Raw genomic sequence first — 17133 nt, 5'->3', positions numbered from 1 at the left:
CATAACCTGTTCCATCATGACAATGATTTTTATCATTCGCAAAATTATTAGAAATGACCAAGCCCATAAAAAATACCATGAAACGCTGTTTTTTCTATATTCATAGTGAAACCTTGGTAATCACTATGCACTCATTAAGTTCTGTTTTTAACTATGTAAGTTGAGAGTACAACTTGTTTGCTTGATCTAGAAAAGGAATGTCTGATCTAGAGCTTGAAGGCCAACTCATCAGCCTTTTTCTCTTGTCACGAGAGAGGCTTATTCTTGTGGGCCTTGTAAATATGGACAGGGGATGATGCATGTTTCTACTTAGAGCAATTCTATCCTTGCAAATCTGTCTTCCCAAATGTAGCCATCCACTAAATCAGAAGGTTTGGCCATTACCAGACTGACCTCGCACGTGCACACATGTACTGTATGTGGAGTACAGTTGTCACAGAGGGGCTTAGACATCCCTACATTTAAGTATGAGAATTGACACTGTTTTACATATTATGTCTTTATACGTGCTGGATCTTGTACTTCGCGTGTCCTAGGAACTGTGGCTCTATTACAGAAGGAAAACAGGATTGTTTGGAATGTATTTTTCTTGACGAAGTCGAAAGTGCTGGCTGTTACTTAGCCAATGCTGCTTCCTAGATGCCCAGAAATAGTTTTCTGTTATCTTTTCGTGAATTCCAGAAATTTAGTTTGATCCAATCTATTTTTTTTTCCTTTTTAAAGCTGGGTATTGTTATCTTCCTCCTACACCTAAGCTATTATATAGGCTGTCTTTTTTGTTCCTTGCTTCTTGCATCTCACTTTGTATGTTGGCTTTTTTATTTTGCCCCTCCGAGATTCTGCTGTTCTATTTGCTGGATATTTCTAATTTTATTTCTTTTTTCTTTGTCCTGTATGATTTCTTCCAGCTCAGCCACAATCTGATTTGGACAGATTGTTTTCTTACTGCGCTTCCTTCAGGAAACATTGAATCTAATATCTTTTCTTTCCAATTTAATTCATATGGGATTCTAACACAATACAGAGAGTTTGGTGAAGCTTCCTTTCTGAATGGTCATTCTGCTCTGCTCTTCTCCTATCCTTTCTAAGAACCAGAGATTTTTTTTCTAATTACCATCACCCATCTTTTCCTTCTCATTCATTTTCATAAGAATGCCATCTAGATATGCTTTTCCATTACTCCTTTTTATTCATCTGATGTTTCAAAATTCTGTGCATTTACTGCAATTTCTGCAGTATTTATCTCAGTATTTTCCAAACAGACAGATGCATAGTTAAACTGCTTGTTAAGACTCTTTCTCATGCTATGGACAGTTGACTTTTTCTGTAGAGATAAAAGGCTATAAACTTACACTGCCTTCTGGACCTCAGAGTGGATGTTTATGTACAGGTGGCGTTCATCCAGGGGCCATTTTATTAAGGAGGCCCCTTCTATTTTTTCCTCTCTTCCTAATATATAGAAGCTAGAGCTTATCTAAGGAAGAAGAGGAAAAAACCCACCAGATTCTTTCTCCTGCTTTGAATTTGACATAGCAGGCAAATTTGTATTGTGATAATTGGGTCTTTGCACTTTTTTCTGTCTGCGGTATCTTGGTTGATTTTTATATCTTATATTATATGTCACAAGCTAGAATATATAAAGCTACAATTTGATTAAACTTGGTCAAATGGTCATTTTTTGCAGATAGAGCTGATTAGAGGGCACATGGAAGTTAGAAGACTTTCAGGTATAGACCTTGAAATAAATTGGAACATAGAGTTTTGGACGTGAAAGATTGGTGCAGAAGTTAAATATTTTCTGTAAGTGATTTAAATTTAGAATATAAAACCTTGTAGAGGCTATGAGAGTCAGAAAGTGAAGCTGGAGCAAAACTAATTTAGTAACATAAGCATATAGTATTTCTTCAAGTTGTTTCACCTTACATCTGTCTGTACTTTATATAGCAGTATCAGTAGCATACAGGATATGTAATGTGGGTGATTTCACATTTTGGGAATAACTTCTTTACTTCTGTATTCAGAATAATTAAGTCAATATGAGCAGAAGGTTTTTGCTTTTGCCAACAACAGCTGCGGTTGTTTGGGGCAAGAACCCCGTATTTTATAGGTTCATTGAAAAAGCTCTGTCCCATGTATAATAAAATTGCTGCTCTCTAAAGATGGTGCTGTGTTCCCAAGTATAATAAGCCTAATTTGGAGAACAAGTATTTTGTTTTCACGGTGATTTGGTATTTGAATATAGTATGGAGTTCCTTGCCAAGGTTCAGTTTTACTCTCTTGTAAAGCATGAATTTGGGTAGATTCAGGTAGATTGGAAGTAGGAAGGGAAATGATGTTAAACAGTGGCTTAGAATAACTTGAGATTTTGCAATTCTTCAGAAGTTAGGAATGTTCTGAGTTTAAATGCTAAACATCCTGAGTCTGAAAAGTCATACTTAAAAAGATTTCCTATCTTCCATTTTAACTCAATAAAACCATTGGTCAGCACTTTCTAACTTCATTCATGTCCTATACAGAAGGATGTTAAAGATCTGAAACCAAAATAGTTTTCTCTTTTTCAAGAATTAATCAGTGTTTGGAAATTAAGGCATAATTTCCAGAGTAAGGTGTATCAGTAGTATTGTATCAGTGTAGTAGTAATGGAGGGCAGTTAGTCTTGAGACCTCAAAAACAACTTCTTTGAAAATTCACCAGTATATATTCATTGTTCATTAGAGGTAAAGATAGAATGCCAATCTTTTTTCTGTTCTCTGATGGCTTTTTACAGAGTTGTATGCTTCCTTGTGACAGAGCGACATTTTTCTTTTAAGTTTATGTCTAATGGCCAGGGACTTCTGTATTAGTATCATTAGCTTGCTGAATGTCCTTTGGCTAACTCAGTTTTGGGCTTAAGAATATAAGAAATACCCTGATTGATCAGACCACGAGTCTGTAGAGTCCAGTGCTTTGTCCCAGGCAGTTGCAGATGTGGTTTCTGGAAAGGCTGCAGCAGGGAAGCCTTGCCACTTTCTGTGATCCATTCCCCTCATAAGCCCCCAGCGTCCAGAATCATCATGCAGCATGTTAGAAAGCACATCCCTGCTTAGTCTTTTTAGTGTTAATGGATTTGATGCCCAGGAATTTGTCTAATCCTGTTTCTGAACATAATGGGTTTGTGAAGTGTGGGACAGTTGAGCATTTCAGTGATACCGAAAGCATAAGCAGCTCGGATTAATTGCTAGAAGACGCTTGAAGAATATATGCTGTAGCCTTTTCTTTTTCTTTTTTTTTAATGCTAGGCTTTCTTGTTCCTTGACTCTTTCAGAATTAAGTATCTCACTGCTCAAATACTCATTTTTCCCTCCACAACCTGTAAGACAGAAGAAAGGAGAACTGAGCCAATGGGCATGTTGCAGTAGTATTATAATTACTACTACTACTACTTTTTTTTTTTTTTTTTTTTTTCCCCCCCACAACTGATTTAGTCTCAGTGGATAGTTAGTAATATTTTTTCTGGGTGAGGAGGCAAGGTAGGAAAGTGTGTTTATGTGAGAAGAAAGGCTTCTTGCTTTGGGTTGGGATTTTCTTTTTCTAAATATTTCAAATGTGCTTCTTCCTGCTTTTAAACTCAGAGTTCTGTTCTGAACGAATTCAGCTGAGTTTGAAGGACAGAAACTGCCTTGGGAATGGATCAAAAGCTGGTCTCTGATACCAGTGTATTCTTCCCTGCCCCTGAATTTAAACATATGTCAAACAGAGTCTTGTAGTGGAATAGTGGCTAAGGATGTACAGCTTGCATCTGTGTGTCTAGATAAATATCTTGCATTAAAATTTAGGGAGAGAATGTCAGAAAATTCAAGCAAATTAATTGCACTTCCAAAATATTTAAGAAGATCAAAGCTAACATTATTATGTTGAGCTTTTATTTTAAAATTATGGCTTTGGACCACATAATTAGAGAATGAAGGCCTATTTTAACTACCTGTTGTAATATAACATCTATGAGATTAACATTAAAATGAACTTGAGAAGAGAAACAGCAGATGGAAATATACAGAATAGGAGGAAGAGTGGGTAACACTAGAAGGTCATAGAAAAGCATGCTTTGTGTGAATGGCCCTGTTTGTAGTCTAACGGGTGGCTTTGGCTATGTAATCGAAGGCAGAGTGTACACAGTGGCTAGCAAAAATAATGATTTGAATCAGATCTCGGACAGATGAAGAATTTCCTAATTTTTAAGCTATTGGTATGCAAGATTAATTTTTTTAAATTGTATGCGCCATGCTGGGGAACCTACAATCTTACTCTGACAAGTGAAGACTGGAGTCCACCACAGAAATGTTGTTAACTGTTTTACAGAAGATTGCAGCTGGTATTGCGCTCATTTACTGTTTCCCCCAGATAGCGAAAGGGTCTTTCAACACAAAATTGTTGAAACATGTTTCCATTAATATTAGGTCATACTTGTTCCCCTCCCTCCTTCCCCGCAAGGCTATGATACAACTCTGGAAATTTCCTTACAGGGTATTTAGCTGGTGCCTGATAAGTATATCAGAAATCTTTGTTGTTTTAACAGGCATGGTCTTTAGCTTCCTTTATCCTGGGCAATTTGCTTGTTTTAATCCTGTCTGTTTGTCTTTGAACATACCAAAATCTGTTTCTTTTTTATTTTTCTTTAAAATACTGAATTTGCAATGGTATGGGAAACACTAATAGCTAGTCTTACGTCTTACTTTAAAGGGCTTTTATCATGGTGATTTAAAAAAATATCCAAAAAAGACTGACTAAATTGGACAGCTGGCTCATCATATACTTGTAATGACTTAAATTTGTGTATAAAAATTTCAGTTCACCATGCAGTTTAGAGAAAGCAGTACATGTAAGCATCATTTTAGTTATGTAGTAAATTAATAAAAATTTTCAATTCACAGAATTTCTACTGAAAATTCCATTTGTATTTAATTGCTGTCAGGGCAGATACATTAAATTTATCCACAAGGTGAAATCTATCTTTATAGTTTTACTTACTATTGCTGAACACCTATTGTCAAGTCATGATACCTGCAGTTCAAACAGCCCCTTCATCTCTTTTAGGATGAAAGAAGTTTTTTCAGAAGATGGCTTGGGGTTGGTTGGTTGGTTTGTTTTAAACTGAGTAATCTGTACAGATCTTCTGTTAGTTCCACCACTAATACCTTCACTTTGTTAACAGAAGACAGTATAAATAGGAGTCTTCTTGAAAGAACAAGATAAAAGAAAACTGATTTTTACCTGGATTTATCTGCATGTAATGTGTGGGATGGAGGGAATCTTTATTTGGAATTACACATCAAAATTCTCTGTGGAAAAAAACCTGTCTTTAAATGAAAGAACTGTGCATCAGAATAAAAAATGTATTGTCAAGAGAAACTTAAGATTTAATTCTTTATCTTCAGTGCTCACCATGGCCTGATACTCCTACAACATTTGTAAACAACAGTCCTACTCCTGCTCCAGCTTTTACCTCTGCTCAACATAATACCTACAGTGTCCCAGACAGGTAGGTTTCTTTTCTGTATCCTAATTAAAGATAACATTCTAAAATCAGGCTTATTCAAAAGTGTTTTCTGGGTAAATCTAGGAGCTTGCAACTGTTTTCTGGTTCCACTGGGGAATGAGAGATTGTTTGACCTATATATTTATTTTAAAATAAATGCATCATGTGATTCAATTATAACGTAATTACTTCTGCCTCAACATTTTTCTTTCTCACTATACATTGTTGGAAACTTTTCTTCTTGTCCTTTGCCATATAGCAAATACTTTACCTTTTAACTATTCTAATTTAGTCCTTGACTATGGAAACTATTTAGTTTTTTTCAGTAAGAACAGTCTTCATTCCCCTCCTACGCAGTTAATATCATTTGCAAGAAAAAAACCCAGCAATAATTTTTACAAGCTTTTCAACAGAAATTGTATTGGTAAAAACATTTTGTATTGAGGCATTAATTAAACTAGTGTAATTAAACTTGGGTGATCAAGGAATGATTTACAGTGGTATTGTCTGTTTTATATGCTTTGTATTTTACTACCTCTTCCTCAGTCAACCTTAAGATAGATAAGTGGCTATACAACCTCCTGTGAGTGTTGGTAAAGCTGCTTCTCCAGTTGATAGAGAATACACAGAATAGGAACCAGATGACTTGCATATTGAAGTGTGATAATCTTTCTCTTGGGTTTAACTTAAGTTTCACTCTGTGCAGCATTTAATTTGTCTTTCAACAGTGATATTTATTGTTTCGGGAATGTCAAGTTATTTTTCAGCAATGCTTAAATGTTTTGCTTAATAAAATTCTAGTAATAATCCTTTTTTTTCTTTTTTCTATCTATAGCAATTCTTCTTCCCCAAATCATCAAGGAGATGGAACCTCTCAAGGGTCTGGAGATGTAAGTGCTTGCTTTCTGATATTGATCATGGCTATATTTGTATATTTGTGTCAGAACATTTGATTTATACATACCTTGATATTAATAGGTACTGAGGAAGTGTTTTTAATATCCAAATTATCATATCCAATCTTGTTTCTTACAGCAGCTTCATCCTTCAGCCACAATCCAGGAAACTCAGCAATGGTTGCTCAAGCATAGGTTCTCTACCTATACAAGGCTTTTTTCAAATTTCTCAGGTATTTATAGTTTTACTTTTTTATTTTGAGTCTTTCTTTGTGTTAGCGAGCAAGCTTTGTGTAGGAAAATAATTCTCTAAAAACAAAATGGCATCAATATTTATTGTAATTTACTAATTTACTTATTAAATGTTCAATTTGCATTGAAAGGCACAAATTCATCCTAACACCCAAAAGTAAAGCTAGGTTCTTTTTCCCTGACGATAGTTCACCTTGATTAGTGGATTTGGTGAGTCAGACCAGCAGGCCATCTATTTTGCTATGCTGTTTCCTAATGGCAGCCAGGATGCAGCGATCTCAAAGAAAGTACAAGAAATTGCTAACATCTGCCCCATGTTAGATCTCTTCTTAGGAGTTAGATTTGATTGTGGGATGTGAAGCTTTCATCCTTCCAAATTCTGAAGCTGTGAATAGTCGTCTTATTCACAGAAATGGCAAATTCTTTGTTGTATCGAACTCTGCTTCAGTGCCATGCAACAGGAGAATTCCTTTTCCTATATGTTTTGTTTGTTTGTTTGTTTGTTTGTTTTTTTCATTTCAGCAGAATGTCTGATTGCTCTTCCTTAAATGTGTGTCAGTGTAGTTTCCACTAGGTGTATGGAAGCAAGAAATAGCAATAGGTGCACTATCTGGGGCTATGTTTTACTGTTTGCTTCTTTAATCCTCCATGTGATTGTGCAAAGAGTGGGATGACACAGTACACACCATGAGTAAAATTCCTTCTCAGTTTTCTTTGGTGACACATGATGGGGAGAATCTGATGAATAACTCTGCTCTCTGCCTCTTAGCTTAGCTCATGCTTCTGCCAGAATTCCCTTTGTACGAGGCATCTTCCCTGGTCAAGACCGTGTTCGGTCAAGACCAAAAGTACATTTTCTCTAATGTGGCATTCTTGAAAGACTCAAAGTTTTGTCTTTTCTGTAGCTAATTAGTTCTATTTGCTGCTGCCTAATGTTTTCTGTGTAAAATTCACACTGTTTTCTGCTAGGATATACAGGTTCTGAGAAATAAGCTCACATTTAGCCTTTCTGAACAAGCTGTGAAGGTGTCATCCAACCCCGAGAAAGGAAGTTCTGCAATCTCGCTAATGAATGAGCCATGAGTATTTTGCAGTACCTTCCTCAGCAAATGGTGTGGAAACATGGTGTTGATAAAAATTATTTATGTATAGTTCTGGTGACATTAATATGGGCAGCAATAACTAAAATTTTATAAACTACTGCTAATAATAATATAGTAATATAATAAAAATAACTAAAATTATGAGACCCCAGGGGTCCATGATGTTTTCCTTTGCACAGGGAGTATGACTTCTCCAAATAAAAATTGACCAGACCTTGAGATGGTAGTGAGGCCTCTGGAAAAGCTGCAGCTTATGGCACATAAGAACATGGTTTCTTTTTAGGGGAAAAAAACCAAAATAACACGTATAATGTGTAAGAACCACTTGGCACTAATAGCGATCTCAGCAATAAACTGGTGCCATGCTGGGTTTCCCTCCTCAGCGTGGCTCAGTACACGTTCTAGCAAAGCAACCTGTTCTTGTACATCAGTGGGCAGTGCTGCCGCAAGCTTCCCTGGATCCAACAGCATCTACCAGCTCATCAAGACCGACACACTAAGGCTCCTTAGTTAATCAGTGACATGATGATTTTATTTTAAATACCATGGACCTAATGGAAGAGCACACTATTTTATTGTCAACCCTTGCAGTGTTGGAAATTGACCGTTGATTCTGCTGCTGCTGGTTAGTTTTTGATCTGTGCTTCTTGTATTATGATTGCTAAGCTTTCTCAGTAAACTTTAGTAGCAAATTTCTGACAAAGACTCTTGGAAAACTTTTAAAGCGGTTCTTCTTTTTCATTATTATCTTTATATGTTTCTAGAAGTCAAATACTAGCTGGCTGGTAGATTTTCTTTGAAGCAAGAGCTGTAGTGTAGCTTTTATTATACTTCAGGTGTGGTGGGTTTTTTATTATAGTACTTAAGAGCTATGATGACAAATTATTTTTGCTGGCTTTTACCTATGCATTCCTAGATTGTCTGTGGAGTATTTTCACGAATAAAGACTATGGGTTTTTTTCCTGTCCTCCCTCTCATCTATTACAGTGACTGATTTTTCAGACTGTTGTTTTCTTTGGCTTCTAAGAAGGATCATTCCTTCCATTTTGTGTTTAGATCTGCTTAGTATCTTTTATGGAAGCTTCCTTTTCTAAAGTAAATTTTCTGGGAAGCAGTTGTTTTCACAGATCACTTATTCCCAGGATCATTTAAAAACACCCTGCTTTTGGATGGAAGTATCCCATAACCTGGATTCACCCCATACACTGCTGATTTACTGATTTGACGACACTGATTTAGTTATGCCAGGCTTTAGCAGCATCTTCTATAAATGAGCGCATTGTAATAACTTAAGTGCATAGAGGATATGATGTATTAGTTAAACGTCTGGGATGATTCATTGAGTGTCACTGCATGTTACTGCATGTGAGAAACCATCAAATATCTTTGCTCTGTATTTTCCATGTGTCTAAAATACGCTAACCTGGGTGTCAGTTAAAACTTTGAGTCATTTAGGCCATTGTCTGGATATAGAACAATCATCTGTCTCTGTAAAAATTCTGTGCCTTGCAGACTTTGTACTTTTTTGAAGATGTGAACACCATCAAGTGAAACTAACCACCTTTGGAAAACCGGTCATTTTTTCTTAATGCTAGCTAGCGCCTGTTCTAAATTTTACTTGCTTGTTTGTGTTTGCAGGATTCCATTTTTATAATGGTGGAGTTTGTTATTCTTGGTTTAAACGAACACACAATTTATTTTAAAAAGTATAGATGTTCTAAAATACACTTTGTACAATCGTGTGTTTCTCCAGGTGCTGATTTATTAAAGCTGACAAGAGAGGATCTGGTACAAATCTGTGGTCCAGCCGATGGAATTCGGCTATATAATGCACTGAAATCCAGGTAATATGTTGAATGTGAGGTTGAGTGGGTTTTGTTCTGTCGTTTACTAGAATTCCGCATCCTTAGAATTGGGAGATCTGGGAAGTCAGTGTCAGCATGGGCCTTGATGCCTGTGTGAGCTGTCTCAGGAATTGGCAGCAGTATGCTTAAAAAGAGCCTGCTGTGCACGCCTTCAGGGCAGACCCCAGGTGAGATGCAGGCACTGACGAGTTCAAAGGTAGGCTGCAAGACCATACCAATGCAGTTGGGCACTGCCAACTTCTTGAAAACAGATGGATTTGTTGCCAAGACACAAAACTTCTCATTTAGGGGAACTAAGAACAACCCGAGGCCTTTTGAGGTTACAACTACTGCATGCTAACACAGCATCCTAACTGATGTATCTGATTCTGACTGAAATGGGTATTTGTTACCGCTGACCTTTATAAAAATTGTCGTTGTTACTCAGTAATTACATTCCAGGATTTCAACAAGCAGTGTATTGATGAACTTGGAATTGATTGAAATTTTGTAAAAATGCGGTAGCATCTGAGACACCACTTACCATTATATTAAATTTTTTTTGGTCAGGGAAAGAAAATATTTCAAGTATACTATTAGGTGCAACAAGTCTACATTTGTGACATATCAGTTTCCATATGTCCAGGGCAAGAAACCTTTTCTCTGATACGTGATTTGTTTGAATTGCAGGTCTGTTAGGCCCCGTTTAACAATCTATGTTTGTCAGGAGCCATTAAGGAGCATACAACTGGAAAGACAAGATGCAGGCAATGGTGATAGCAGCAACGGTGCAATATATGGTATGGCGCGTAGGGGGTCTCTTAGCTTACCATTTCTGTGACTGAAAAAGTCTAAACCAAGATGGATGGGAAGGAAAAAAGAACAGTGAAGAGGCTGAATTTGTGTTTCTGGTGTACAGAGAAACAATAGGAAGTTGTATTCAGAACAGCATTGCTGTTTTAACACTGCACAGGATGAACAGAACCTTAAAACCTCTCAAGGTTAAACCATTGATTTTTTTTTCAGTCCATGGATAAAACTAACTGTATTTAAATGGTAATTAGTTAAGGAGCTCTCAAAGTAGTTGTGCTATGTTGTTACAGCCAAGGTACTAACCAGATAAATGTAGGTGCCTGTAAAAGCTACGTGCAAATAAAACACTTAGATTCTTTCCCATTTTCAGTTAGGTTTTGCTGTCATTTTCTGTGCAACTGAACTAAAACTGGTACAGCTTGGACAAGGAAAAACAGCCAAGCAGTGTACGGGCGCATGATTTTAGTATTATTTTCCTGAGCGAGAGCTGTTGTTTCAACACAGATGGGAACTTAATATTTAATTGTAAATTCCTGTCAATCTTACAACTAAGAGAATGGAGCTATTTGAAATGATTCTTTTCTTGCTCTTGGCTTTGAGTGAAGAGACTGCCCTCTCAATCAACTGAAATCTGTGAAGGCTGCTGCTGTAATAGTAGTTGTGTATTTTCCATGCAAGAATTGAGGTGGAGGAGGATCTGTAAATAGGGTACTGTGTCTATCGAATATGTATTTTCCCTCTGGATATCTTCAGTCTTTGGTTTGGGACAGAAGAATGTGCGAACATGGAGCTGCCAAGGGCTTCTAGAGCTATTAAATAAAGCTCTAGAGCTGTAAATACAGTATCAAACTGAATAGCTACTTTGTCTTACTGTTCTGTTTGTTTGCGGTGTTGTATTTCCCCCCTGCCACCCTTGAGCTCTGAGACGATCTGTAGGAAATTTATTCAGACAGTTGAAAAAGGCTTTCTTTACCAAAAAAAAAAAACCTACATCCCTATCTAAAGCAGCAGTGTAATAGTACAAGTCAGACGTATTACCTGCTTCTTTTGAGATAGTCCGAAAGTACTTCCAAAGTCATCTTTAGGTGACTCTCTAAAGATCTATTGAAGTCTGTTTGACATGATTATGTCTTTTTGTGCAGGATACAGGAAAAAACGTGGAAGTTGCTTTCAGTATCAGAGCAAATAGAAGCCTCCCCTTTGTCAGAGAGGTGTGCTTTACCTTGAAAGAGAAGTCACGGCAGTTCATGCTTCTTAGTGAGAACAGGGGGAGAGTAAAGTAAAAGTTTCTAGCTTTTAAAATTTTTTAAAGCTGGGGTATAAACAAATTCAGATTTTTTTCATATAGTTTCTTGTTATCAATTAGTACCACGCTTATTTAAATAAATTTTTTTCTTGTAGTTTATCATGCAATCTACTTGGAAGAAATGGCAGCCTCAGAAGTCACACGCAAGCTTGCTTTGGCATTCAATATTCCTTTGCATCAGATCAACCAGGTTTACAGACAGGGTCCCACAGGTATCCACATTCTTGTTAGTGATCAGGTAATGGAAATTTTATTTTCTTGACAAATTTTATTTATGAATTAAAAAGAATGGAGGATTTTCTTATGCTTGCTTCTTTATTACTGTTTTTTCTGTTTCATAATGCAACCTAGTATTTTCTGACATTTAGAGTATTTTTTTCTTTACATTAAAATGAGCAGAAGGATCCTTTAAATGTCACTCTTCCTCTACCTGAATAAACTCAAATTATGAGAAGAAAAAGGCAACTGGTCTATATAGTTCTGAGATGCTGCAGTAATTACTTAGTATATATTTATTTTGAACATGCCCAAAGGCAGGGAGCATTTTAAATACTGTTGAACTCGGCTTATTCAAGCATCTGCTACACATATTTAGAGTTCCAAAAACACAGCCAACAGTAATAGGCTCCCAACCAATCAGGTTGCCACATGATTAATAAGCAGTATTTTGACAGTAATTTATTTTAATTTAATTTGGTATATGCTTGTCACTTGCTGAATAAAACCAAAAATACACAATTGCTTATAAAAGGCTGCGTTTACTATCTGATGTATTTATTTTTTGCATTGGTCATACTCAGGAGGGTTTCAAAACTTTTGTTTTTTTTTTTTTGGTAGATGGTTCAAAACTTTCAAGATGAGAGTTGTTTCTTATTCACCACAATAAAAGGTACAGTGTCTTTCCTGACAGTCTAAAACATAATTGATTATTCTACGAAGGAGCCTTCTTTAGAGCAGAACACTATTCTAGTAAAACTTCTCCAAGCAAAGAGTAACGGCAGATCTAGTGAAGGCTGACTTGGAAAAACAAAAAAAAACCCACCAAAAAAACCCCCCAAAAACCTGCATGCAGTCGTGGCAGAGCATTTCTGTGAGTTCCTCCTCTCTTAGCCAGACCTTTCAGCCTCTGCCTAGCACCTCGGCTTTTCTCCAAGCTTTCAGTTCAGAACCAGTTCAGCGCTTGGTAACAAACCTCATTTAAAATTCAGTCAACCGTCACCGAACAGTGCTTGCTGTTAATAATTGTTGAGAATTCAACAATTCAAGTTTCAAAATAATGAAAAAATGAAAATAAAAAAAAAAATCCTGGCGGTAGTACTTCTGAAGTTTAGAAACCGAATGTTAACTGAGTCCTGACAGTTGGCAGAACTGAGTATAAAATCCTGTTCTTTCATTGCTAGTAAATAATCACCTTCAGTAGGTTGTTGCTGTGGACAGGACATGGCCATTTTGCTGGGAAGGCGACAGCGTGTTTCCGCTTGTTCTCGTAACGCTGTTCAGCATCAACTCATAGGCTTGGACGGGAACGCTCATAGAACAAACTCCTCGCGCCCCGCCCCGTGCTGTCAAATGGGTGGAATCATTTTAATTGTATGCGTGCAGTTAAACGGGGCTGCAGCCAACCTTAGTCCAGGAAAATTGTTGTTCAGGTTTCCTCAGCATGTGTTGTGAGCCTCCCTTTTAAACACTAGGTGTTTCAGATGAATCCCACACTTTCTTCGGAGTCCAGGTCATTTCTGGTAAAAGGTGCCAGGAAATTGCTTTTGTCAGTGGACAAGTTTGACTCCGTGCAAATTTTACCTACAGAAACTGTCCCAACTTTGAAGATCAATTGCAAATTGTTAATTGTAACATTTTTGTTCAGCACAAGTAGGAAATTTTTAAAAGCTGTGTTTTTGCTGTAGATGAGCTGTGTTTTTAAAGTCTGCTTCGCTTTATCAGCATCCTAACTTGAAACTAATTGTTCTGTGTAGTATAAAATCTATTCATGTGGTTAGTGATTGTTAGAGACCTGTTTGTTTCAGTTGTTTGTTAAGCCTTGTGGTGGTACTGCTAGCTTTGAAGCATAAAATCCACAGGGTTTTTTTTTTTAATGCTGTTTCCATTTGGCTTTCTAGTTTAAGGCTGAGCATCACAAAGCAAATGATTAAAAACATACGCTAAGGATTTATATCGGTCTTGCAGAAGTTAACTTCCTTCTGTGATATTAACTGTCATTGTCAAATGAGGTGGGTTTAATGCATAGTAGGAAGAGTACAGAAATAACTGCAAGCCAAAGAGGTTTTAAAACACCAGTTATTCTGCAAGCATTTAGTCTGAATAGCAGGTTACTGATATTTCACGTTTCAAGTTTAGTATTTCACAGTAGTAATGAACCACTTTTACACAGTAAAAACCAAGTGCATCCTTTGATGTTTTGGTGCCTTGGCTAGTATATTTATGAAAGACTGACACTTTTTTCTTTTCCAGCTGAAAATGGTGAAGGCTTCCATATAATTTTGAAGTGATGTCACTCAATTGCTAGACTGATACTCCAACACAGAATGACATCCTGCCTAAAGATTACGAAGATCATCCAAAACCTTAGGATCTAACTTCACCGTATAAGATGTTTCATATTGAAAACACAAAATGACCTTTCTAATGAGCTGTTTGATAGGTGAACTTTCTTATCACTGCCATAGCTAAGTGTCCTCATGAGAGGTATAATGCCATGACAGCTTACGTACAGGCATGGAAGACAATGTAAGCAAAGGTGCTTGCCCTTTACTGAAATAAGGCAAATTATGGCCAGTAGATACAGTTTCTAGAAGCGAAGCACTGCTGCTTTTCTATTATCTGTATCCAGTTGGAGATGAATGTAAACTCATTTTGGGGCATTTACCTTTCTGTGCCAGTTTGTCTATTACTTGCTTGTACCTGATGCTGGTTTTATTTTTTGATGTTAGCAGAGCACATATTAATCTGTGTGGAGATGAGTAGTTAAGCTGATGGTGATCAGGTTGTCGGGTCTTTGAGAGTAAAGCTGTCAAAACAGCTTCCCGTGTAAATTGTGTATAAGAGTGTATGTAAGAAGTGTAAATGCCAGAACAGGGCTTTTAAGAAGCCCTTAGACAGATGCAATATATGCATGCAGCAAACTGCATTATCAATAGTACCTTACTGGAGGGATTAATATAAATCCTATGGGGTACCAAGTAATTGTGTTTTGCTTTAACAAATTTAATGGAAAAGAATTGCCTATGCATCCTTTATGTTTAGTTTCCTAGGTTCTCTGCGGAGCACTGCTGCAGTTTAACTCTTTGCTTGTAAAATTGTGGGTTTAAAATTACTAGCAGTGAGAGGTGGATTTTTATGACAGTGGAATGATGCTGATGAGGGACGATGACCCACGGGCACCACGGGGTGTCATAGCTTTCAGCAACATCAAATAAATTGCTTAAGAAACACTAAATATACACCACTTCCGTCTCCTTACCAGCAGGTAAATGCCTTGCTGTAGTTACTGTTATGGACAAGTATCTTACCTTTTCGTTGACCTTTCTTTGCCCGCTGATCCGTACTGTACAGCAGTTACAGTGCCTCTTCCATATGACCAAATATTTACTTTTCTTTGAAACAGGCAATGTGCTTTTTCAATATTTTGGGTATTTCTTGTAAAGACATGGCACAGCATTTCCTATGTTAACATTAAGTTTCAACTGGTTAGGTACTTCAAGGGGAATATTTCAAAAGGTATTAAGTGACAGTTTCATAGCTGTCATTTTGTGCCTTTGAAAAGTTCCACCTTGATCTCTGGCTTAAAAGCCTGGGAATAGTTTGCTTTTTATGCTGCAGTGTTCGATGTAAACAACTACTACAGCATGTAAAAAAGCAACTTTTGATTTTTTCATTCCCTCTTTCATAACTGGCTCAAGTGCTTAGCAGAAAAGCTTCTTAAAGCTGTAGCAGTTTGAAAATCTAAATTCATCAAAGCTAGAGTTTCTTTCCTATTTTTATTTTTTCTGCACTGAAAGTAAAATTTTATGTACTTAAACATTTCTGCCTATGAGTTTTCATCTTTGGGTATTGTTTGGTCCTAGTATTTTCTTGAACTGACACTTGTGTCTTTTCAGCTCACACCGTATTCAAATCCAAATGTTTTATAAAAGTGGAAAAATCCTTGATTAGAAAGTATCCAAATATCTAATTTTAAAGAATATTGAAAGTTGTACAGTAGTTTGTCCAGCTCACTTGAAATTGGAATTAAATTATGGCACCAGCAAATTGCTTTTGTTTTTTAATAAGATGTACACATTTCAATTTAAGTATAATAAATGTTTTTCAATAATTTTGTAAATGTGCTTTCTTTTTGTTTCCTTCCCCGACACACATTAGAGATACTTCTGTTGTTAAGATTTAGATTAACTGCAAGACCTACCCTGGCAATACCAGTAGGTAAATGTAAATAATGGAAGCAAACCAGCTCTGTAGTTTATCCTGCACCCAACACATGCATCTTCTGTTTCTAATAGAAAACTTAGTTAAATTTGAAATAAGTGAAACAAATTCAAATTTGACATCAGCTGATTGTTTATTTAAGTGTCCTATATCAGAGTAGGTTCCATTTGTTTTTGTACATCTTTAATGCAGTAGACTTACAAGGTTCATTATGTTCTTAGAAAAAAAATGAGCCAACAAAAGGCAACACACCGTGACATACTGGTACCAATGACTTTTCCTGGTACAGTTGAGAATAAAATCTGCTTAAAACGCTCCATTACAGCAGTATCTTAATGGAACTCCAAGTACGATTGTAACAACACTCCTCCACTACTGTGCAAAACAAGCCCTGATTGGCTTATTTTGTAGTAGCAAAGAAATCCATGTACCACACTCTAATCTGCAATTTAGCCTCCAAGTTGAGATCTTAATTTACCAGCCCCATCATCTGTGAACATGTGAAGCATGAACACAACACAGCCGCATTAAGTCTCTTAATGTTCACACTCCTTTAAAAAAAAACAAAAAAAACCACCTTAAAATTTTGGGGGAAATTGCAGTACTATCCAGTACTACCCAGTACTTCTCCAACTGCTTTTTTTAAGCCAGTATTTCTAGTAATTTTCAGTAAACACACAGGCCCTGAACTCTTTAAACATACACACGCACACACAATCAATCTTGCACAAAAAAGCTTTCTGAACTGTTGAGTAGTTTATCTCGGATAATTAAGTTGCTTAATATAAAAAAAAGTTTATTTAGCTAACCCTCTAGCACTGAAAAACTAAGGATGAAAGCATGGCCTTAAGAGTTAATACATAGATTTTATTATTATTATCATTCAGAAGTTAAATAACCCAAATGTGAAGAGTTTGGCTTTCTACATTTGAAAACCACAGGTTTGGTTTGGTTCAACTCCTGC

General features: G+C 36.6%; 1 protein-coding gene across 1 annotated transcript in view; it reads left to right on the top strand.

Annotated features, from left to right (window-relative positions):
- The window catches only part of UBP1 (upstream binding protein 1 (LBP-1a)), a 33075-nt gene extending 17007 nt beyond the window's left edge, over positions 1–16068 (top strand). The window contains exons 8-15 of the mRNA XM_009587851.1: positions 5415–5518; positions 6351–6405; positions 6551–6644; positions 9520–9610; positions 10301–10410; positions 11825–11967; positions 12567–12618; positions 14199–16068. Of these exons, the coding sequence (XP_009586146.1) occupies positions 5415–5518; positions 6351–6405; positions 6551–6644; positions 9520–9610; positions 10301–10410; positions 11825–11967; positions 12567–12618; positions 14199–14236 (687 nt within the window). The 3' untranslated portion in view covers positions 14237–16068. The remainder of the gene's footprint in view (positions 1–5414; positions 5519–6350; positions 6406–6550; positions 6645–9519; positions 9611–10300; positions 10411–11824; positions 11968–12566; positions 12619–14198) is intronic.
- The last annotated feature ends 1065 nt before the right edge of the window (positions 16069–17133 follow it).

This window comes from Fulmarus glacialis, unplaced genomic scaffold, assembly GCF_000690835.1.
Source record: "Fulmarus glacialis isolate BGI_N327 unplaced genomic scaffold, ASM69083v1 scaffold10111, whole genome shotgun sequence".
Taxonomy (NCBI): domain Eukaryota; kingdom Metazoa; phylum Chordata; class Aves; order Procellariiformes; family Procellariidae; genus Fulmarus; species Fulmarus glacialis.
Note: the sequence above shows the minus strand (reverse complement) of the source record. Positions and strands in the feature narration are given on the sequence as shown.